Source organism: Mustela nivalis, assembly GCF_964662115.1.
Source record: "Mustela nivalis genome assembly, chromosome: 11".
NCBI lineage: Eukaryota > Metazoa > Chordata > Mammalia > Carnivora > Mustelidae > Mustela > Mustela nivalis.
Genome location: NC_139030.1, coordinates 10,907,377 through 10,931,929, shown reverse-complemented (window position 1 = coordinate 10,931,929; position 24,553 = coordinate 10,907,377). Strand labels below are relative to the sequence as shown.

The window sequence follows — 24,553 nt, the reverse complement described above, 5'->3', positions numbered from 1 at the left end:
GAAAGTTCTTAGTTTATTAATCCTCTCATAAAAAATCTGCACAATCCCCACAGTTACCACAAAATCTTTACTCCTTCTGTTGTCCCCATCTCCAGCTCACTTCTTTTTGCCAGCACCAACAATGATTTTTAGAATCCCTGACTTTCTTCATTCTGTTCTTGCATTCCTTTCGTTGTTTTTTTGATGACTTTTTTCTTCTCATATAGGCCACATCTTGCAAATCTGTGTCTGGCTTCGTTTTTCTCTGCATATTCCAAGGAATCATAAATCATGTGAAAGCCCACTGTCTTGCCACAACCAAAATGGGTTCTGATTCCAAATACAAAGATGACATCTGATGTGGTCTGATACATTTTTGACTAGTTTTCCCCATAATTTTTGTCTTAGGTACCAATGCCTTTCTGGGATGAAGAACATCAGTGACCTTCTGTTCCACTGAAATAGTTGGGTCGGTCATGGAACTTCCTGGTCTGGATAGTTAACTATGTCATTCATGATGGTGACTGAGCCTCAAACAGCCAAGGAGGAAAAGAGCTAGAAGTTTATATTTTTGTAGATCACTCACTACAAAGGTGAATTTGCAAATGCTTTTCAGTGTACTTTGAGGCTATTTTTCTTTTTTTTAAGATTTTATTTACCCATTTGACAGAGATCACAAGTAGGCAGAGAGGCTGGCAGGGAGAGAGGAAGAAGCAGGTTCCCTGCGAGCAAAGAGCCCGATGTGAGGTCTCGATCCCAGGACCCTGGGATCATGACCTGAGCTGAAGACAGAGGCTTTAACCCAGGCACCCCGGACGCTATTTTTATCAAAATCATTAAAATTCAGTATGATTACATCTTTGTGATCTACTCATTTTTATTATATAGTAATCCTCTTTGTTTCAAAGTAAAGGTTTTTCCTTATTTTTTGTTATTACTAGATTTTTTTAGATTTTTAAAAATTTATTTAGAGAGAGAGAGAGAATGAGAGATCATGAGAGGGGGGTCAGAGGGAGAAGCAGACTCCCTGCTGAGCAAGGAGCCTGATGTAGGACTCAATCCTGGGACTCCAGGATCATGACCTGAGCCAAAGACAGTCACCTAACCAACTGGGCCACCCAGGAGCCCCAGTAACAGATTTTCAACAGCTTCCTTTTACTTTGCAGCTCTTATCCTTTGTCTTTTATTCTATCTGCAGCCTTATCTTTTAACCAGGGGCCTTTTTTTTTTTTTTTAAAGATTTTATTTATTTATTTGACAGAGAGAGATCATAAGCAGGCAGAGGCAGGCAGAGGAAGAAGAGGAAACAGGCTCCCCGCTGAGCAGAGAGCCCGATGCGGGACTCGATCCCAGGACCCTGAGATCATGACCTGAGCCGAAGGCAGCGGCTTAACCCACTGAGCCACCCAGGCGCCCTCTGCAGCCTTATCTTTTAAAAGGCTTGTCCCTTTAAATTTCACATAGCTGGATCTTTAAAAACAATCGAGTCTAACAATCTATTTTAACTGCAAAGTTTAGCTCATGTGAGCTTATTTTTACCATCTTATATCACACTTATTTGTCTTTTCATTTTCCTTTTAGCCTCTTCTGTTTCCTTCTTTTGTCTTACTTTTTTAAGGTTATGCTTTACTATCTTTTAAGGTCTCATAAATTAAAATAACATTATTAAAAACACAACTTCAGTGAAATCATACTTTTGGGAAAACGGGAATTTGAAAACCTCTTATTTTTTGTATGTGTTTGAACTTTATTTTTTTTATTATGTTATGTTAGTCACCATACAGTACTTCATTAGTTTTTGATGTAGTGTTCCAATTTATTATTTGCAGAGAACATTCAGCACTCTTCCCATGTGCCCTCTTTAATACCCCTCTCTTTTTAAACTGAACTTTTCATTTCGAGTAACTGTAGATGCTGATGCATCTATAAGATGGAAGAGGGAGCCTGTGCTCTCCTTACCCAGATTCCCTGTATGATAGCATCTTTAAAAACTGCAGTGCAAAATGAGCAGCAGGACATGGATGGTGATATGCTCCATCTATCTTACCCAGAGAGATTTCCCCAGTTTTATTTGTATGTAAACTCTAGCTTTCCTTTGTGGGTAGTCGCTCTGTCTTTCTGGCTGCTTTAATACGTTCTTTTTCAGTCTGTGGTATTCTGCCATTTCACCATTTGTCTGTCTTGCTTGGGATTTGCTGGGTTATTGGAGTTTGTGGGTTCGAGTCTTTGATTAATTCTGGAGAATTCCCAGCCAATTCTCTCTTTGTTAAATGTCTGCACCACCTTCCACATAACTTTGTATCTGTCATATTTCAACTCTACCCTTCGCACTGTACTCTGGACAGTACTTTCCTGTCTTGAATTCATGAATTCTCTTATGCTACAATGATACTGCTGCTCAATTTACCCACTGAGTTCATTTTAATAGTTTGCTGTATTTTCATTTCTAGAAGATCCATTTATTCTTCAAAATCTACCTGGTCATTCTTTATAGTCTCTTATTCCTTTGCTGGTCTTCCCATAATTTCTTTTTATTTCTTTAAATATTAAGACAATGAAATGATTCCTTTTCTTGGAACTTTATAGAAATTCTTTAAGATCCAAACTGAAGTTGTATTCTTCCAACGAGGATTTATGTTGGCTTCTGCTAGCGTCTTGTGGACATAAGCAATCCACAACCACTTTAATATGATTTATCTATTTGGGTTTTCAGACCACAAAGTGTAAATTCTGATCCAAAAACTACATAAAAGTGCAATTTATGGTTGCAAATTCTGAGGGAAGATTATTGCCACCCTCTACCCAGTATCAAGGTTGAGAAATGGGCAAAATTCCCTCCTAGTTTAGTGGACTTAACTTTCTGTTCCTCAGTCATGATCAGGTCTTGGGTAGGCTCCACTTTACCTCTTGTCCTTCATAACCTGCATACCCATCAAAGGAAATGCCCAACATCATCTCAGACATTCAGACAAAAATCTCAGGCTGCAAACCACATTTCCCCCCTCTTGCTAGGGTTCCTGTTTCTGCTTAGGTCGGGAGATGTGTAGGTTCATGGCTTTTATCCCAGATCAGTGATGTGTTCTCAATGAGGAGGGTGGTCAGTCAGACTACTGAATTCTACATATTGCTAAAAATGCAAGCTTATTTCTTTTAAGCATTTAACTGTAATAATTTCATATTACATAAAAGACGCTGAAGGATTAAATGCATTTGTATTCTTTTCCTCTGCTGTTCTCACTCATTATAGATGTAATCACCAATTATGAGCTCACATTTGACGTGTTTTAATCTGTGGGAATCCTGAGGAACCAGATTTGATTGCCTTCCTTTATATAAGTTCACTGCTCCTGTCCAGCACGCTTGGGGGCTATAAGCCCAGACCACTTTAATTCACCAGGCTGGGGTTTCCCAGACACCACAGATAACGAGAACTAAAACCACAGTTCAGTGAGAAGAGAGCTCAGTTACAAATGAGGCGAGACTGGCTTTTTCCCTCTGGCTAGGACAAAGTTAGGAGATACCATGTCAACCTGAAGATAAAGAGCTTTTGTTCCTAGTCTACCCTTTCATGGATCTATAGCAGTTAGACAATGCCAGCTCAATGCCAACCTTACCTCTGACCTGGGGGGAACACAACGGCTTGTTTCTTCTCTGCCACAGGGACTCACATGAGTCACTAAGACCTCAGGGCACCCTTAAAATCAATTGTGGGGAGTTAAAAGGGTCTCTGTTGTGTTGTAGTCAGATATAGCTTTCTTTTGTAAGGAGAGGGTTTATTAATTTGGTGAACCTCATGTTTTTTGAGTGCCATTATGTTTGTTTGTTTGTTTTTTCAAAATTTATTTATTTGACAGACAAGAGATCACAAGCAGACAGAGGCAGACAGAGAGAGAGGAAGGGAAGCAGAGAGCTGAGCGGAGAGCACCATGTAGGGCTCGATCCCAGGACTCTGAGATCATGACCCGATCTGAAGGCTGAGGCTTTAACCCACTGAGCCACCCAGGCGCCCCGCCATTATATGTTTTAAAGAAATGATATAAAATAATCCATGGTCTTTAAGAAAAACAAAATCTACTCAACAAATGCAACAGAGTAAAAATATACTTGTTCTATACCTGTTACTAACATTCATATTCACTCATACTGTGTTACGACAGAGATAGAAAGTAGACATGACAAAAAAAAAAAGGTATATAAGAGAAATAGAAATATGAGGTATTAGAGAACTAAACCAACAGGAAAAAAAAAATATTCTGGAGATGGAAAAGCAACAAACACACCCATCCAAAGAAAAGCAGACCCAGAAAAAAACAAAGAGCCGAAAGAGAACAGCCTTTGACTTTCACAGAATGAAGACAGAACATCCATATTGAGTAGCTTTTTAAAAGAGCTCCTGAAGAATTTCTCTCAACCACACCACCATTCTTCTAGAAGAGCCCTCAAAATAGGAAATGAAACCTATGTACCCAGTTTAACTTGTAGGTCTGGTTTTCCTACATTCAATCTAAGGCAATTTTTTAAAAAAATCACTTATCAGACAGCCTCATGCCACTAGGGTTTCTGTCCCCTTATGTTTCGGAATTTCAGGCTATTCTCAATTTAGAGGTTATAAAGATTAAATGGTCTTGTATGTAAATCTCCATTCATCACACTGGAGCCTTTTGGCATACCTATCTGCTTTACAAATTCATGGCTTCAGGGCACAAATAAACCAACCTCTACTCATAGGTGGCAATTTTGATAAAACCAAAATCTAAGCAGTCGAACCCTTATAAATTCTGTTACCTACAAGTATCATTCCCCCAAAGGAAATTTTCCTCATGTTTTTTAAAGATAAAACTAAAAGAACCTTAATACTCTTTTACTCCGACAGACACCTATTTTTTTTTCCACTGTGTAAGAAAAAGTCAGTCATTTAAAATTCAGAGCTCTTGAATAAATATGTAGCAATACCAAATGTTTTATGTACCAGTAAAAGTGAACTAAAATCTAAGTTCCTTCCCCTGAAGAGCAGACAAGGCTATATGGTTATCTTGATTTTGTAATCTCAAAACCATCTTTGACTTAATAATGTATGATCATCTATGCTCTGATGTGATCAGTAGGTCATCAGCTCCCATGGGTCACTCAAGCCCAGTAACCCTTCATTTAAAATTATGTGTTCCAGGAAAAAATATGAATAGGGCATTTCCTAAACCATACTAACTAAAAATCCTGAGTATTAGATGGGACTCAAAGCCGAAGCATCCCATCACAGACTTTCCACGAGCAGCAGAACCAACAACATAAATGCGTCCTTCTAAATCCCCCCAAATTACACAAAGATAACCTGGAAATAAACTTTCGTCCACAAGATGAGTTTCTATGGGTTCTTCGCAAAAAAGTATTTTCTGACTAGTTGTAAATGTAAACAAGGCTATTTGTTGGGTATGATAAAGAAACTCCCACAGGAGATGTATTTGCTCCATACCTCCACTAATGAAGTGGCCAGAATTCAAATGTGAATTTTGAATTTAGAGCATCCAACGACTGATTCCCAGTCATATCTCTGTCTCCTACTGATGAAAGCACCTGTCTCTTCTGGTCTCAGGAAGTAGACAGGAAAATGCTTCCCAAGATTACTATTAACAAATTTTTAAAATGCCCATAAGGATTCCAAAACTTCAAACAGGAAACTCAGGACCACATGGTATTTACTCTTTCCTGAGAGTCATGATGTTTCATGCCTTTTTCTAAGAACCGTGTGTGGCTTTTCCAAGCAGGGCTAGGTTTCACAGCCTCACAGCCAGAGTGTGCTAGGTGTGCTGGAGCAGGCAGTCCCCTGCACTCTATCCCTTCCCTCTCGTGGGCACCGAGGGCGGGAGGCCTGATGTCCCGCCCCTGACAGGCTGCGTGCCCCTGGACGCAGGGAACAAGGCTCACCGGCTCCCCTCACTAAGGCTGTCTTCCTGTCTTCCATGGGATTCTGAACCTGATACAACGAAAGGGCCCCATCTCATTCTCCCACCTTCCCTATGGCAAAAACTAGAAAGAGATGCCTCATCCCCGGTCTCTGGCACAGTAATTGGGTAGGCAATCTTCTGACCTTGCTCTGCACTGGTAAGAAAAAAACTGATAAAAAGAAAGAAAGGTGAAAAATTCCCAGCGCTGGGGAAAACAGCAGGCTGATTTCAACTCTGTCACATAAGCGTATGAAATTCAAGCATCTGGAAAAAAAAACAATCTCCCTCGGACCGTCCTCCCATTCCATCTACATTCCAGAATTCCACACTCCACTCCTCTTTCATCTAGGTTGAAGAAATAACGTAGGATCATTTCTTTGGGAAGGAGAAATGTACAATTACTCGTTATGGGCTAAAAAATGCAGGAAATCACACCCAGCCCCAAGAGTCTGCTACTCTCAGGAAGGAGATCCTCATTGTGACAGGCTTCTTGTCCATTTTTCATTTGGGGAACTTTTCACTTCTCACATTTGTCCACCCCGAAGAATCACCCTGCAGGGCTTACTGAAAATTCAGATTCTACTGTTCCTTCAAACTTAATCAGGATTTCAGGAGGAAAGACCCAGGACTCTGGTAATTCTTGTGATGAGGTTCAATTCGAAGAACACAGACCTTGAGGTTATGCTCATCCTTTAAAAAAAACTCCATTCCTAACTTTTCCTTAAGGAGGTACCCTGAGGAAGTAGTGTATCGATTAAAAAGTACCATGAACTGCATGTATAAAGATAGCACCAGTCCACTTTGCAGGCTACCTTTTTAGAACAGCTAAATAATGTATGCAAGTTAACAAGCAGCTTCTAATTGTTAAATCATTACGGTGAAGGTTTGTGGGTCTAAGCCACTGAAGCAGATGAGGTTCCTCTAAATTTCAGTTACTTGAGGCATTATCCTGCTTTCCAGCCAGACTGTGCAAAGGGATAGTCTCGTCTCATCTAGCATGTGCTAATGAAAGACCTGTACAAACTGATATGATTAGGTCTGAAAGTCAAAAGAGAATGTAAAATCAGGAAGAATTTCTGGAGAATGGCATAAAAAGAAACCACAGTGGATCTGGAGGCGTGTTTTTCTTTCTCCATGCTAGATCCTGTGTATAGCGCCAAACACAGCACATGGAATGCATTTAATACACAGCTGGCAAGCAGAAGAACAAGGGTCGATGGATGAATGGGGTACGTGTCGGGGACACAAATAAAAATGATATCGTATAATTCAGTAGCATCTTTAGGGAAGAGAAAAGCATTGTTTAAAATTTCTGTAAATTACCTGAAACTGTTACCAGCCTTTCACCTAAATAATGACACTGAATTTATTTTCAAAACAGGAAAGGCAAATCCTGAGAGGCCCACAGAAGTACAAAAGTAAAGAGAAAGAAAAAGAGTTACAAAGGGAATGCTTGGGGAGTAACAAAATCTGAGACGAGCAGCCCACAGGACGGCAGCACACAAAGTCTTGGCGATGCTCCTGGCCGGGGTGGGCTGGGCGCTGGAAACCACATATAGCACACGTTGAGTGACAAAATCACCAGAATCATGACAGAACAAGGGAGGAAAGGAGAACTCAGGTCAAGGAAAGGCAAAGAGCCGGGGAAACAGAACGAAGAAGAGTGGGAGGAACGTGCAACGTGTCATGCAGGGACCTCGGTGAGGACGAGTGGGCACCAGGCAACACTCAGTGAGCACAGAGGACAGGTAAAGGCGAGACACACCTCAATCACAGAAACAAACCGCTTACCCTCCGCTTTAGTGGAAGTACCGTCTTTAAGCAAATTAAAAAACAAGGGAAGGGATAACAGGGAACAGTTAGTAACAGTAAAAAAATTAAAAAGCAGAATGTTATTAGCTACTAAAAAAGCAAAAGTACAATTTAAAATAAAACTAAAAAAGAAACAAGTTCAACAGCAAAGCAGATTCTGAAGCGAATAAGTGTGCCTTGTATTAAAATCAGCTTTAGTATAATGTGGCTTTTGGCTTTTGGAAAACAAAACGAAACATGGCAACCCAGGGTAGCCCCTTGGTTGATAAGGTGTTGATTTTCTGTTTTAGCCAACCCTCATCCTCTTCAGAGTTTCTTTCTCGTAGAACCAAGTACCATCAGTGTGAGGGGGAGAAACCAAACACTAAAGTACTGAAGAGTCACCCAAAGAACAGAGGCGAGTAGGAAGCTGACAGAAGCTGGCTCTAGCAATGACGCCTATCCCAACTACAAAGAGCAGCAGAAGCTGTACAGCGGGGTACCTGCGTCAAGGCCTACGGACTCCGTATCTTCCCTCATGTGTCTGGACTCTAGAAGTTCGGAAAAGGATTGTCAGCTTCGATGCTACACTTCTGTACAGATGTAACATGCCACCCCAAGTAGTAATCGTAACAATTCCTCAGTAGGATTATGTTAAATTTCTGGGGGTTTTGTTGTTTTGTGGTTCAAAACATGAGGCAAGCAGGGGGAGTCACTCTCTTGGGAGAGAATGGACTATTCCAGTCTTGTGATAAGAAGAGCTAAGGCGGGGCTGAAAATTTATCCTCAGGGTTTTAAGAGGTCAATTCTGTATCATCAGGCCAAAAGACCTGAGTGCTGTTACAAGTACCGGGGGGAAGTCTACATGGTTCCTATTAAAATATCCCAAATACGCACAAAGAAACAAAGACTACTGAGTACTCTAAAAGATGGGTTTTACTCAAATTTTCAAGCGATGAAACAAATACTGATGACAAACACTCAAGGCGGATCACATGTATTGAAACATGGGGTACATACTCAGATCTGACCGAAAGCAAACAGAGCTACTCTACCCAGGAGAGAGTCATACTGACTTCCCCCTTACTCCACGACTACCTACCAATCTAACGTCCTAACACTCCGGGGTGATGCCACAGTACTAAAATGCTAGAAAGCAAGAACACTCAGTGGGTTTTTTAATCAAAAGGTACCTGTGTCTGAGGTATCTCCCTAGAGAAAATAAGAATGACTTAACTGACTTGATGTTCCAGAACACAGGCCTTTCTCACTGTAATGGTCCTAGCACAATCTGGTTTTCTTTCACCTTACAGGACAATAGTTTACAAAGGACTTTTATATCCATTCATTGATCCCTCACATGTGTCTGAGCTGGGTGACTATTACCACAACTAATTAGGTGGAGAAACCAGCTTCAGAGACTGCAAGGCCCATTCAAGGCCACCAAGCTAATCAGTGGCAGGCCCGTAATCACCTCTCGGTGCTGTCTCACTCGGCTTCCATGCTCAGAACATTAGTTTCAGAAATGACTTTGGAACTGGTTTGTAAACCACATAAGTGATTCAGTCTCAATGTTCCATGAAGCTTAAGCTGTATGTATTCAATTTCCATAAAATGCAAAATAAAACCCATCCAGCAAAGTCCCCAGATTTTGGCTTGAATGATTTTGCTCTAACAAAAATAAAATATAACCAGTGATCAGCCTCACATACGGGTGTTCAGTTGTCTGTGGAAAAACTGACATTCCATTCTGTCAGATATGAACTGTTTTAAAAATAGTTTTTTAAAAATCCTTTGGCCATTGTTAAAGTACACTGTCCTCCCAAGGTGACACATGCAAGACCAACCCTGTTCTACAGAATCCACCACATTTCTCTAGAGATGCCCCCTGCTGGGGTCCCTGCACCCCACACCTCTGCCACCCCAGTCGTATTCTTAATTTGGGATACACCTAACTACAACAGTCTTTGGTGACTCCCTCACTAAACCCTCTGACTCTGCCCCACCAATGGCACGAGGGGGTAAAAGCCAGTTTGGCAATATGGGAGGTGGTGCAGGTGCTGGCCGGGCTGCCACGAAGGGAGAAGTGAAGCTGAAGGATGTGACACACTGTGTGTGAGCCCACAGGTACTTACTCGTCACTGAAAGGGACGATGCTCCAGAGAAAGGGAACACTCAACAAAGGGTGGCTGGGAATCAGCAGTAACCACACAGAGCTACTTATACTTAAATACCAGCCCTGGAACAGTAAAATCTCAGTGACTGTGTTTTATAATTTGTTAAATAAATCTGAGCAGGGCTAACTGTAATCTCTAACAGCAGAGCTGCAGGAGGAAGGAGGTGGGAGTCTGGTTACCTAAGGATGCGTATGACCCGGGAGGCAAGGCCGCTGCAGAGCTGAAAGGCGTAGCGCCCGAGGCCGAGGACACCTTAGACTTGGCACTGGCTGCTGCATTCACGTCAATATCACTTCGAGACCGCTGGAGGGACCCAGTCGTTGACACGGATTTGGTACTAACTGTAGAAGCTTGAGTGGTAAGGAAAAAAACATCAGTAGGGACTACACTAGAATTGTAAACATGCATTGTTAAAATTTGTTTTGCTCTTCTTAAGTTTTCTTCTTTTTTCTTTTTTTTAAAAGTAAGCTCCCTGCCCAGCATGGAGCCCAATGTGGGGCTTGAATTCACATCCCTAAGATCAAGACCTGAGTTGAAATCAAGAGCTGGGATACTTAACTGAGTCAGAGTAAAGAAGTTAAGCTTCTTTAGCAAGTTTTAACAAAGGCTGGGGTGCATAAGCAATGACACGCTGTATCTCCTGGTCACTGAAGATAGTTCAGCCAGCGCTGAAGGAAATTAAGTGACTACAACCAACATACCCATTCCATTTGTTTTCTTGTAACCAAAGACTATAAACCCCAAAGCAACGGCCCCTCTTTTGGTTAATGTGAGGAGTGAGGTAATGAAAAAGCATGCACATCTGGCCAGTCTCTCACCCTGTGCCTGCTTAGGCACCCTGACTCCAATTACCCTCCTGCTCTCGGGGAACATTCTACTCTCCCACCTCTATCAGCCATCACACTGCTGCTGCTGCTGCTGCTCGAGGCGTCACCAGCTGTCCTCACTCTCCTGTCCAGTGACCGGAACAAGTGGAAAGGTCCCAGGGCTGCATTTCTACACATGTTCCTCACTGCTCTGGGCCGCTAGGGCAGCAGAGCTGTGCTGGGCACAACCAGAGGACCAACAGCAGAAGGCTCTGCAAACCTGAAGGGCCCCTGAAAGCAGGGGACTGGCTGCCAGTGGCGGAGCAGCCGCCGCTGCACAGAAACAGAGGCTGCCCCAAGATGGCCATCATCATGGCACTCAGTCTTACCTCTAGAGGTGGTGCTTCCAGTAGGACTTCTTTTGGCAGAGAGCGGTCGGCTGAAAATAAACGTACATGCATATCAAATGTGCGCTCTGCCGTGTTCACACAAGTATAGTCAACAGCAGGAAACTACAGTAACGAAGGAATTATTTCAGAGTCTTCTGCATTTCTAGGGTAATTGGGACCACAATCTTATAAACCCCTGACGTCAAAGCTTTAACATTCTATTTCAGACTATCTTCCAAACATCTAGAGAGAAGTCCTAACTCAAAACAGAAGTTAGAAATCCAGAGTGAGGACGATAATACATTTACTCACAGATTTCTAACACCCTCCCCCTTTCCAGACTCGTCTCCAAGTGAACACTCATATTCTCCTAGAAGACCCTGTGAATAATTCACTTATTTCACTCCAAGCCTGTCTTCTAGAGCTACCTTATGAATTTAGCTCAACACTACTTACTGCTGAGACCGAGGCCGCCTTTTCCCTACCATTCTCCACAGCATCTTACCTAGGAGCAGAGCCCATCTGAACAAAGAGGGGGACTAGAACAGGCACGTACACATTAAAAAACAAAAACAAAAAAAACACAGCTGGAATTTGTGTCATGTAGCAAATCCTTCCATACAAACTCTCCCACGAATGAAAAAGGATGGCTAAAGTGCTTACTTCAGACTCTCCTGAGAGCTGGAGGATGAGCGGTCAGACTGCGGCAGAGACACGATGCTGTCGGAGTTCTTCAGGTGGGACTGCAGGGCCTTTTGGTAGGAGGACTCGAGGGTGTGGTACAGGTGCTCTGCTTCTCTGCTGAAGTGACTGTGAAAACCCCAGTAGCACCTAGGGGAGACACGCAGTGTGCTACAGTCAGGATTGCACAGGGCTCCCACTGAACTCCATGGCCCCCCTGCAAGGTGGTCAAGGACTGCGCTCTGTGGTTCAGCGCCCCTAGAAGCAGCACCAGGTGAGGGAGGGTGGACAAAGGCAGCCTGGGATGGACCCTGATCACACTGTACTGGCTCTTCTGACACGGGGCAAGTTCCTGGGCTTCTCTGCATCTCATTCTCCCCTATAAAATGGAAACTAAAGGGCCTAACTTGCAAGACTGGGGAGCCTTCGGGACAGTGGAGCTAAAATGTCCAGAACTAGGTTCACAATACGGACAGGGCTCATCCATGGCAGCTTTTATAAAAGTGATTTGACACTCATCAATCAGAAGTATTTACAGGCGCCTCAGACAACATGCACAAGAGAGGCACAAAGATGTTCTGAGCTACTTGAAATTTGTATTGCAGGCATGACCAGAGAACTAGAAAAAATTGGGAAGAGGAAGAATGCATACGAGAATATAAACAGCCTATGTATGTCACTGCCAAGTCTATTTCTAAGAGTTGTGAGCAACTAACTACGTCACTCGTTTTGGCAGGAACTAGCTGAGCTGGTAAGCTCTCGAGTGTTTCAGTGAGGTCCTCCGAAAGCCTCAGAAATCAGGGGAATAGGAGCGCCTGGGTGGCTCAGTGGGTTAATCCGCTGCCTTCGGCTCAGGTCATGATCCCAGAGTCCTGGGATCGAGTCCCGCATTGGGCTCTCTGCTCAGCGGGGAGCCTGCTTCCTCCTCTCTCTCTCTGCCTGCCTCTCTGCCTACTTGTTATATCTCTCTGTCAAATAAATAAATTCTTTAAAAAAAAAAAAAAAGAAATCAGGGGAATAAAATTTAATGGAGAGAGCAGTCCAAGAGCCACAGGGATCTGGTCAGGAGGTACCGCTGCCACTAAGTGAGATGTTAATATTCCAGGTGAGTGAGAAAAGAGGCTACCTGTGTCTGATACAAGAGCCGGTCGTTATGAAAGCACAGATCACTCACAGCACTCCTCCACACACAGCCCAAGACGGCCTAAGTCTCAGCATCTGACTCCTGGCGTTTACAGTCACAGTGACAAAATTATTCCCAGGAGGCACGGACTGCATGGTCACTGCCTTGTGACCGAAGCGTGACCAGCCTGATGGCAGAAGTGCTTTGCGAGTGGCCTGGCAACTGCAAGTCAGCGCTGCAGGAATGCGCTCTGCAGGAATCCCCAGCATCTCCCCAACCCGCCTGCCCCTCACCACCTGCACACCTTCCCTGGCAGCCACCTGAAACCTGCAAAGAGACCGTCACAGGGGAAGGATCTCTGGGACTGCGATTTTTCCCAGGAAAGCAAAAGGTCCCTTTGGATTATGACTTGGCTCCTAACAGAGCCTCATGAGGAAGAAAATATGCTGAGTGTGCACACAAATGCTTTTCTGATTCACATAATCATTTGTCATAAATTTAAAAATGAGCATGCTGTTGCATCCCTCAGTCCTGTTTATATTCACATACTATCGGTCAGTCTTTCAGGCCTGGGCACCTGAACCTTCTAATCAAAAATGCAGAGAAATAGCATGGCATGGCCTTTTGAGGTCATATTTCAAAGTCACCACCAATGAAACATATTCATGCAGTTTAATGAGTTTTTAAAAACACAATCTAAATAACACCTGAAACTTAAAAAGAGTGAATTTAAACACAAGTGGTGTACAGTTAATACTTACTTTCTGGCTTCTATCCTTGCTTCAGAATCCGCATCATGTATTCCCTTCTTTATTGTTTCGGCTAATACTGATATATGTCTAGACATTCAGAAGAGAAAGCAGTAACAATCATTAACATGTAGTCTTAAGTGGATAAAAACAAGTGTGAGAACTTCAGACTGGCACTTGTGCCCAGTGAGTCAACCAACACGAAGCTGAGACATCTGAGCTCCCTTCCCCGCTACTCTCCTAACTTCTACCTCTGTCCCAGGGTCCCCCTGCCCTCCACCAGCTGCCCCCACCTAAGTACCCCAAGTTTTTAAGATAATGGCTGAGTCTTCTTACTTCATACTTATTTAGCTCAACTTTTTAGCAACCCAAGGAACAAGGCTACAAGGCTCTACCTTTCCATGGCGGGGAGCAGTTTCTACAGAAATTATGAGGTAATAATCATCAGAATGCTGCAGAGGCTACCTGCATCACATTTCTGTAACTAATGTTTTTCAAGTTCTGCTATGCAACATGAACAAATTTATAAAATCATGTCACAATTTTATAAATAGCTGTTCTCTTTAGTTTATGTTCTGCCCTGGCTGAGAGCAAGTTATTAAAGTGTCTCTTTGAATGTTTAACAGATTTTTAAGAAAAGAGAGAAGGCTGCAATGAGTTAGTCTCACAGAACAAAGAGTAAGTTACCATCTTATGGCCCGCTCAGTCTTTGCCTCATTCCTTCATTCAGTAACAGTTTAGCGTGTACCCGCTAAGAGGCAGATGTTGAGCGAGGAGGGGAATGGATAAATACACGAGGCTATGTGTGAGTTCTTAACACATGACTGTTCTCCTCATGTCCTCACATTAAACCCCCCTTCCATTTTCCACCTCTAAATTCCAAAATTATCACCAAATAAAGAGGATACAATAACCAAGAGATAAAAGAATGCATGACTATCTTGTAGATTCGAGGTATTTGCAGATGAAAATTTTACCTCCAGGAGGAATGGCTTTGTGTACTCTCTGCCCCCTGCAGTATGGAATGGGACTCCCAAAAGTACTTCGTTAAAATGTCACTAATAAAATGATTAGTATGCTGTACAGCTTCTCAGAATATGTAACATTCAAAACTGGGTGGCACACCACCATCATCTAGCTCTCCAATTTTAACTCACCAGGAATAATAGGCACCTCTAATCCAAAAGAACTAAAAACGGCAAAGAAAGAATCTTTAAATTAAGAGACATCCTTCTTCAAGAATTCTGCCACAATCCTACCTTTCACCATGATGATGTGAAACGTACCAACACCAACCTAAATAAAGAGAAAACTGCTGACTTTCTGATACTGGGAGATCAAAAAGAACTGTGAGATGAGTGAAACTCCTTTAAGGATCTAAGAGTTATACCTGGCCTGCCAAGAGCAGCTTGGAACATCTTCCTGGTTGGAATGGACGACTGTCGGGCGCCAGGATGAGAGTCGAGAATTAATTGTGGATGACTTCGGGGGAAGATGGCAGAGTAGGAGGCCCCTAAACTCATCTCCTCCCACAGATACAACTAGGTATCACCTGCATCAGTGTAAATGACCCAGAAACATCTGAAGATTAGCAGACCAGACTCTGCACACCTAAATGTAGAAAAGGCCACACTGAAGAAGGCAGGGAGCACACAGATGGGGTAGGGAGCTAAACAAGCCCACAAACTTTCTATAGGAGAGAGAAATACTGGGGACACACAGAGGGGAGAGGATCAAACCCTCACACCAAGCACCCCAGGCATGGGGAACCCACATGAATGCCAGAAGGGCATAATTTTGTGAGGTCTTACAATCAGCAGAGCTTAACACTTTAAAACTTTAAAATCTGTAGGAGGGAAATAGGAAACTGAGTCCCCATGCTTAAAGAACACAACAAACAACCCCTTGGAGATACTGTAATAGAAGCAGCACTTGGAAAAACACCTGCGGTATACACAAGGGAGCTTTCTTTACTCACATCAGAGCATGAGCCAGAGGGGTGGGGATTCTGGGGAAACTTCACCAGGGACAAAGGAGCTGATGGACACCATTTTTCCCTGCTCCACCCTCTGCCCAGACACATGAACACCTGTAGGAACAAGCTCCATGCCAACACTTTCCACCTATCTTGGTAACAGTATGCCTGCCTTCTCCTGCGGACATAACCCCTCAGGCCAGGCCTTGGATCCAGATTTCCGCCACAGCAGACCCACGAAAAACTTGCTAACACTGCCTGCACTGTGGGTCCCTCTCCCCTCTAACAGATCCTTGGCCGAAGCACATCCAAACCAGTGCCACAGGCTTGGCTGGGATGGACTGGCCCCTCTGCAAAGTGACCCCTGACTTGGGGGTTGGGGGAGATAACCACCCACCCCAGCCGGACTGTGGTCCCAGCAGCGGACTGGATCCAGACAGCAGCTCTAACTGTAGGCATCACCTACCAACGAAAGCTTCTCAGGGCATAGCAGAAAGAAAGTCCCAGAAGTCTGGTGCTACTGCATCTCTGGCAAATGCCTGATATGAATGTGACTCAAGCCCAGGACGGCCCAGACTGGCCCCCTAACAACATGGGTACCCAATGCTGCCCACAACAGGCAGAGCCACTGCGGATGACTGGACTGAACGAAAAAGTGGCTCAGCCACAACAGCAGGGCACATGCAACTCACATGGAGACCCCCCTGCAAGTGCCAGTTTGGGTGAACAGGGGACAACGCCCTGCAGGGCACTACGGACCTCTTCTTCATAAGGCAGGAGGCAGAGCAGACTTTCCTAACACACAGAAACAGACACAGAGTTAGACAAAGTGAGAAGAAAGAGGAATATTTCCCAGTGTAAGAAAAGGAAAAAATCAGAGCAAGAGACCTAAGCAAAATGGAGATAAGCAATATGCTTGATTGAGAATTCGAAGGAATGATCATAAAGATACTCACTGGACTTTAAAAAAATTGTGGAGGACCCCAGTAAGAACCTTAATAAAGAGACAGAAAACATTTAAAAAAGCCAATCAGAGATGAAGAACTCCATAACTAAATTAAAAATATCATAGATGGAATAAACAATAGACTAGAGAAGTAGAATGGATCAGCAACTGGAGGACAGAATAATGGGAAGCAATCAAACTGAAGAGGAGAAAGGAAAGAAAAAAAAACAAAAAATGAAAACAGACTTAGGGAATTCAGCAACACCATCAAGCACAGTAACACTTGCTATATGTTATACGTTATCCCAGGGGAGAAGGGAGAGAAAGGGGGGCAGAAAATTTACTTGAAGAATAGCTGAAAACTTCCCAAATCTGGGGAAGAAAACAGAAATCCAGATCCAGGAGACACTGAGAGCTCCCAACAAAAACAACACAAGGAGGTCCACACCAAGACACAGTAATTAAAATAGCAAAACATAGTGATAAAGAGAGAATTTTAAAAGCAGTAAAAGAAAATAGTTACATAGAAATGAAACTCCTTAAGGCTATCAGCTGATTTTTCAGAAACTTTATGGCCAGAGGGGAGTAGCATGATGTATTCAAAGTGCTGGGGGTGGGAGGGAACCCTTTAGCCAAGAATATTCTCTTTCCTCTTCTGAAAGATAGCCTTGCTGGATAAAGAGTTTTCCAGACAAATCAAAGTTAAAGAAATTCATAACCCCAAAACCAGCCCTATATGTTAAAGTGGGCTCACTAAGTGGAAAGGAAAGGCCATAAGCAGGAGTAAAAAAAGGAGGAAGCATAAAAGCAGTAAAATTAAGTATAGCTATAAAAATCAGTCAAAGGATTCACAAGTTAAAAGGATATAAAGTATGACACCATATACCTAAAATGTGGAAACAGATGAATAAATAATGGGTTCAAACTTAAGCAACCATCAACTTTAGATGCCATATGCATAAAATGGCATATGTAAATTAAAAACCAGTAATACATATACAAAAAAAAGAGAGAGAGAGAAAGAAAACCAAGTATACCACTAAAGAAAGTCAGCAAACCATGAGAGAAGAGAGCTAGAACGGAAAGGAACAGAGAAGAACCACATAAACAACTGTAAAACAAATAACAAGATGGCAGTAAGTGCCTACCTATCAGTAACTACTCTGAATGTAAATGGACTGAGCCCTCCAATCCAACGACACAGGGTAACAGAATGGATAAAAACCAAGACCCATTTATATGCTGCCTACAGGAGACTCAGAGCTAAAGACACAACATACATATTGATAGTGAAGGGGCAGAAGAGCATCTACCATGCAAATGGAAGTGAGAAGAAAGCCGGAACAGCAACACTTATAAAAGAGAAAATAGGGGGGCGCCTGGGTGGCTCAGTGGGTTAAGCCGCTGCCTTCGGCTCAGGTCATGATCTCGGGGTCCTGGGATCAAGTCCCGCATCGGGCTCTCTGCTCAGCAGGGAGCCTGCTTCCTCCTCTCTCTCTCTGCCTGCCTCTCCATCTACTTGTGATCTCTCTCTGTCAAATAAATAAATAAAATCTTTAAAAAAAAAAAAAAAAAAAAGAGAAAATAGGACTTTCAAACAGTATACAATCTGGGGCACGTGGGCGGCTCAGTCAGTTAAGCATCTGACTCTTGGGTTTTGGTCAGGTCATGATCTCAGGGTTGTGGGATTGAGCCTCACATCAGATACTGTGCTGAGCATGAAACCTGCTTGCAATTCTCTCTCCCTCTCTCCCTGTACTACCCCCACTCGTACTCTCTTTCTAAATAAATAATCTTTCAAAACAAAAGGCAGTATACAATCATAAAGGGACTAATCCAACAAGAAGATGTAACAACTGTAAATGTTCATGGACCCAAAATGGGAGCATCCCAACATATAAAACAGCTAATAAGAAACAAAGACAAGTAATCGATAGTAATATAATAACAAGGGACTTTAACAACCCATTTACATCAATGGATAGATCATCCAAAGAGAAAACCAACAAGGCAACAGTGACTTTTAATATCATATTGAACCAGAAGGCTCTAACAGATATATTCAGAACATTCCATTCTAAAGTAACAAAATACTCATTTTTTTTCAAGTGCATACACAACATTCTCCAGAATATACCACATAAAGGCCACAAAACAAGTCTCAATGAATTGAAAAAGATCAAACTCCTACTATGACTATGCATCTTTTCCAACCATAACATTATGAAATCAGAAATCAACCACAATAAAAATTGGGAAAGACTGCAAATAAATGGAAGTTATATAACGTGCTCCTAAACAATGAGTGGGTCAAAATCAAAGAGGAAATTAAAAAAATACATGGAGACAAATGAAAATGAAAATACAACAGTCCAGAATCTTTGGGCTGCAATACAAGCTGGTCTAGGAGAGAAGTTTTTAGAATATAGGTCAACCTCAAGAAGCAAGAAAAAATAGGCAAAGGGAGAAAGAGACTCCCACTGAAGCAGGACCCAGGACCCTGAGATCACAACCTGAGTCGAAGGCAGATGCTTAACCAACTGAGCCACCCAGGCGCCCCAAGAACAAATATTGTTAAAATGTCCACACTACCCAAAGCAATCTCTATGTTTAATGCAATCCCTATCAAAATATCAACACAGCATTTTTCACAGAACTAGAACAAATAATCTTAAAATTTGTACGGAACCACAAAATCCCCGAATAAGCAGAGTAATCTTGAAAAAGAACAACTAAACTAGAGGTATCACAATTCCAGATTTCGAGATATACTACATAAAGCTGTAATACTCAAAACAGTATGGTACTGGCACAAAAATTATCACATAGATCAATGCACAATAGAGAGCCCAGAAATAATTCCATGATCATGTGGTCAATTAATCTTCGACAAAGGAGGCAAGAATACACAACAGGAAGAGACAGTCTCTTCAACAAATGGTGCTGGGGAAACTGGTCAGCTACATGCAAAGGAATGAAACTGGACCAATTCCTCACAGCATACACAAAAATAAACCCAAAACGGATTAAGGACTAGGGAATCCGGATGACTTAGTCAGTTAAGCTCAAGTCATGATCTCAGGGTTGTGAGACAGAGCCCCATGTCAGACTTCACACTGAGCATGGATCCTGCTTAAGATTTTCTTTCTCATTCTCTCTCTCTCCCTATTCCTCTTCACCTCTCCCTCTCCCCTGTGTGTGTGCATGTCTCTCTCTCTCTCTCCCTCTTGAAAAAAAGAAAAACATCCAAAAAACGGATTAAGGACCTAAATAGGAGACCTGGAACCATAAAAATTCTAGAAGAGAACACAGGCAATAACTGTTGGCATTGGCTGTAACAACATATTTCTAGATGTCTCTTAAAGCAAGGTAAACAAAAGCAAAAATCAACTCTTGGGTAATATAAAAATAAAAAGCTTCTGCATACAAAGGAAACTGTCAACAAAATCAAAAGACAATCTACCAAATGGGAGATGATATTTACAAGTGACATATTCAATAAAAGCTTAGTATTCAAAATATATAAAGAACTGCTACAGCTCAAATACCCTCCCAAAAAAGAATAATCCAATTAAAAAATGGAGAGAAGATGTGAACAGACATTTCTCCAAAACAGACATTCAGATGGCCAAAAGACACATAAAAAGAAGCTCAACATCACTCATCAACAAGGAAATGAAAATCAAAACCACAATGAGATACCACTTTACACCTGTCAGAATGGCTAAAATCAAAAACACAAGAAACAACAGGTGTTAGCAAGGATGTGGAGAAATAGGAATGCTCATGCACCGTTGGTGGGAATGCAAACTGTGCAGCCACTGCAGAAAACAATATGAAGGTTCCTCAAAACATGAAAAACAGAAATACCATACAATCTAGTAATTCCACTACTGGATATTTACCCAAAAGCTATACAAACACTAATTCAAATAGATACATACACCCCTATATTTATTGCTGCATTATTTAGAATAGTCAAATTATGGAAGCGATGAATGGATAAAGAAGATGTCGAATAGATACACAATGGAGTATTACTCAGCCATAAAAACAAATGAAATCTTCCCATTTGCAACAACAGGGATGGAGCTAGAGAGTATTATGCTAAGTGAAATGTCAGTCACAGAAAGATAAATACCATATGATTTTACTCATACGTGGACTTTAAGAAACAAAGAAAATGGTCAACTAAAAAACAGACTCTTAACTACAGAGAACAAACTGATGGTTACTAAAGGGAAGGGGCATGGGGGGGATGGGTAAAACAGGTGAAAGGGATTAAGAATTCACTTACTGAGTGAATTAGTCAGATGAGCACTGACTAATGTACAGACCTACTAAATCACTATGCTTTACACCTAAAATAACATGGCAGGTTATCTATATTGGAGTTAAAAACTAATTTAAAGAAAAGGTTAATCGCGGCTTTTAGCTGACATGGTGTACATCTGTCCACATCTCTAGGCACACTAAAACTGCAATCAATGAAATTCACTAAACGTTTCTGCCAATATTATGAGCCTCACGAAGTAACAGATGTAGTCGTGCAAACAAATGCTTAGACTCCTTCCATTCTTATAAAAAGCAGGTTGGGCCATTTGTCAAGGCATTAAATCTCAAAATTCATTTCAGAGAGGAAATAAACCTGCAAATCAAATGCTTACCGTTCCAGTGAATGTGTCTGCCACTCTTGTAAAAGTAAATCTAAAAATTCAAAACAGCGCCTAAAAAGTGTAAAGGAAATATAGGTAACTCAGTCATTTTTATGTTAGTGAAAACAAAAGCTTTTTTTTAATTCCCACACTACTTTTTAGACCTGTTAAATTTCTTCTAATTATGAGGATTCAAAAAATGGAATATACAGTTGGAATCAGCATTGACTAAAAACTCAAGCAAGTAAAAGTAATTTAGCAACTATGGTGATCAGAAAAGAAAAATTATATAGATTATTTTATATATATATATATATATATATATATATAAAATACACACACACACACACAATTTTATATGTATTATATATGTAATTATACAGATATAAGAGGATATAAAAGTTCCCCTCAAATCAGAAACTGGAGCTTCGTGGCAACATTACTGAAAGGGCCTATTGCTGTCCTTTGTTTTTATACTACCTCAAATAATATGTTAAAATAGGACATACATGAGCAAAAAAGATCAGCGCATATTATTACAGAACCAGGGAATTGGTCTTTGCACTAATTTCACAGAATGCCTTGTGCAAAAAAGGGGGGAAAAAGTCCTGAAAAACAAAGTGCTTTCCAAATTTTCCCAAGAAGATCCTAGGTAGTGCTTAAAATAGATTTTTCTCTAACTACTCCTCTAATTCCCTCTTCAATCTTTCAACCTCCTTTCTTGTCAAGCCATTTCACTTTTGTAATCTTTCTTGGCCTGATTTGTGCAGTGAAACAATTCTGGTCTCATCTCCTTTGGATTACATCACCACTTCGAGTTCTACCTCTTTATAACTTTCCAGAAGTCCAGGCTGTTTATCCTTGTGGCAGTAAATCTTCATAGTCTTAGAAACTTACTCAAGGTAACAAACCAGAGGGTAATTTTTCTCTAATGACCAGACTTGCATTCCCATGGTCCTCCCAATTCAAAACCTCATAATCCATATAATTAATTACTCAATAAATCTTTAATAAACCCTAACCCTACCCTAGATGGTACGGATAACAATGGGAACCAAGACATACACCATCAAGCAAGACACACAAGGAACAGTTCCCATGTGCCAGAAATACAAGGGGGCTCTTCTTAGAAACACACAGGAGAGCTATCCAACCCAGACCTAGGACTGGCAACAGGGTGCACGTGTGCCCGTGCGTTGAGTGTTGGTTGTGAAACAGACTTTCTCCAAGGAGAGACACTGACCCACACCCACACTCTCTCCTCTGTCATTCTCCCCACCCAGCCTCAACCGAGGCCGTGTTTATTCTACCTTCTTCCTCATGCCATTTCCTGGGCTGATTTTTGTCTTTTTTTAAGAAATATGTGTGCTTTGTTTGTTTATCTATCTCTTAGTGAATAAAGCCATCTTTGGTGCTAATTCTGGTCTTAAATGTGTGTTAGCTTGTTCAAAAATATGCCCTGTAAGTTAGGTTTTATTTTCTACTTTTTAGACGAACATACAAAGAAGCAGTATCAATACTGGCATTGTTTAACACATCAATATTTAAACACCTCAGGTTAGAACTTGTCTCTTTACCTACTCCTACTCATCATTCAAAATGCAACTCAGTTTTCAACTTATCTATGAAGCATCGTAGGAATATATTAGCTGGCTTTAATCACTGCTCTATGAATTTCTAAATTCCCAATACAGGTATTATAATTCACTCTTACGTTGCTTTGCATGATTGTTTTTTAATCTCCCCATCTAAACGATCAACTTCTCAAAGACAGAGAGACTGTGCAGTCCAGTTCTTACAAATTCTACAAAGCAGAGCTAGGTACTGGCTGAGTACATCAGAGCCAGAGCACTGCCTGGGTGCCACTGCCCTCTTTGGTTCTCTTTACCTCTCTGAAGGTACTTCTTCCAGCATGAAGATGCATGGTTCTGACCGATGCAGACCCTGACTAATATAAGAAGAGCAATCTGAAAGGGACTCAGAAAGGGGTGAAAGGGGTGACATTTCTCTTGCCATAGTGAATGCAAGTTACCAGTCATTTAGCACCAGAAGCCAGAACTGTTAAATTCTGGGGACTGAATGGTGTTGCCCCAAAATTTGTATGTTGAAGCCCAACTGCCAATAGGAGGGTATTTGGAGATGGGGCCTTCAGTAGGTAATTTGATTCACATGAGGTCATGAAAATGGGGCTGTAATGATGGGGCTGGTGCCCCTCTAAGAAGAAACCCCTGAGAGCATGCTCTTTGTGTCTCTATCTCTGCCCTGTGAAGACACAGTGAGAAGGCAGCCACCTGCAGATGACCCTCATTAGAATTCAACCATGCTGAACTCAACCACACTGGTACCCTCATCTCAGACTTCCAGCCCCAGAACTGTGAGAAAATCCATTTCTGTTGTTTAAGCCACCTAGTGTGTGGTATTTTGTTATGGCAGCCAGAGCTAATACACTAAACATCCTGTAACATTCTACAGGATGTAGAACAGAGGAACTCGGCCTAATACACTCTGAATTTCTCTTGGAAAACCTAAAACGATAGTGACAATAGCAGCGGCAGCAGCAAAATCTAATAATGAGTGTCACTTATTAAGGTCGCACAAAGTGTCAAACCCCGCTATCCAATGACTGGGCCCACGGAACAGCTCTGCCTCTGTGGAAGTACTCTCATTCCAAGCAAGTCAGATTAGCCAGTGGGAAGAGGTAATGCTTCGGTTGCAGTCTGCCAGGTTCTGAAGTTCACTACCATCCCTCTCCCCTGCTGAGCTCACACACTCATCTCTGGAAGCAGCAGCGAAACTGGAGGTAAAGGCAGACCACATTCCTCAGAGACATACAAGCAAGCCGTTAGATATTAAGCTTTTTTTTCCAGTGAAAGGTGCCAATTCCTTCCTTCCTAGTTTTATAAAGGTGGAGACTCCCCTTTCTCCTTTGTGACTTCCACAGAGCTGTGAGTAAGATGGATGGAGGCCGCCTCAGGAGTAACAGGCATCCCTACCTGTGGAAACATGGCGGGACCTAGGGGACATGCCAGGAAAGGAGGGCAACGGTGGGCAGCGACTGTATGCTGTGCTCCAAGCTTAGAGTGAAGGGCTCTTTCACTGGGCTGGGATCAGACAACAAACTCCAGGAATGTGAGCAGGAGGCTGCTGTCCAAACCAGCCATTAACTTACCCTATATTACCTGATATGGTCCACCGAGCGGCTTCAACAGTGTTCACCAATCCCCTTAAAATCTACACTAAACTATTCTAACTTTTCTTAGGAAGAGGGGGCACAGACTTTATAACAGACTCTCAAGAACTACAGATTCCAGTGAGCAGAGGTCTTATTCCTCGCGTGTGA

General features: G+C 42.0%; 1 protein-coding gene across 9 annotated transcripts in view; it reads right to left on the bottom strand.

Annotated features, from left to right (window-relative positions):
* The window catches only part of CLASP1 (cytoplasmic linker associated protein 1), a 263,959-nt gene that overhangs the window by 85,830 nt on the left and 153,576 nt on the right, over positions 1–24,553 (bottom strand). For 4 of the 9 annotated variants that reach the window (XM_082689813.1, XM_082689815.1, XM_082689816.1 and 1 more), the window contains exons 15-19: positions 21,226–21,285; positions 13,650–13,727; positions 11,748–11,915; positions 11,085–11,134; positions 10,069–10,239 (exon numbers count right to left, since the gene is read on the bottom strand). In XM_082689813.1, coding sequence (XP_082545939.1) covers positions 10,069–10,239; positions 11,085–11,134; positions 11,748–11,915; positions 13,650–13,727; positions 21,226–21,285 — 527 coding nt within the window. Of the gene's footprint in view, positions 1–7,712; positions 7,737–8,215; positions 8,264–10,068; positions 10,240–11,084; positions 11,135–11,747; positions 11,916–13,649; positions 13,728–21,225; positions 21,286–24,553 lie in introns of all 9 variants that reach the window. The other 5 variants (XM_082689808.1, XM_082689809.1, XM_082689811.1 and 2 more) reach the window with 2 other exon arrangements.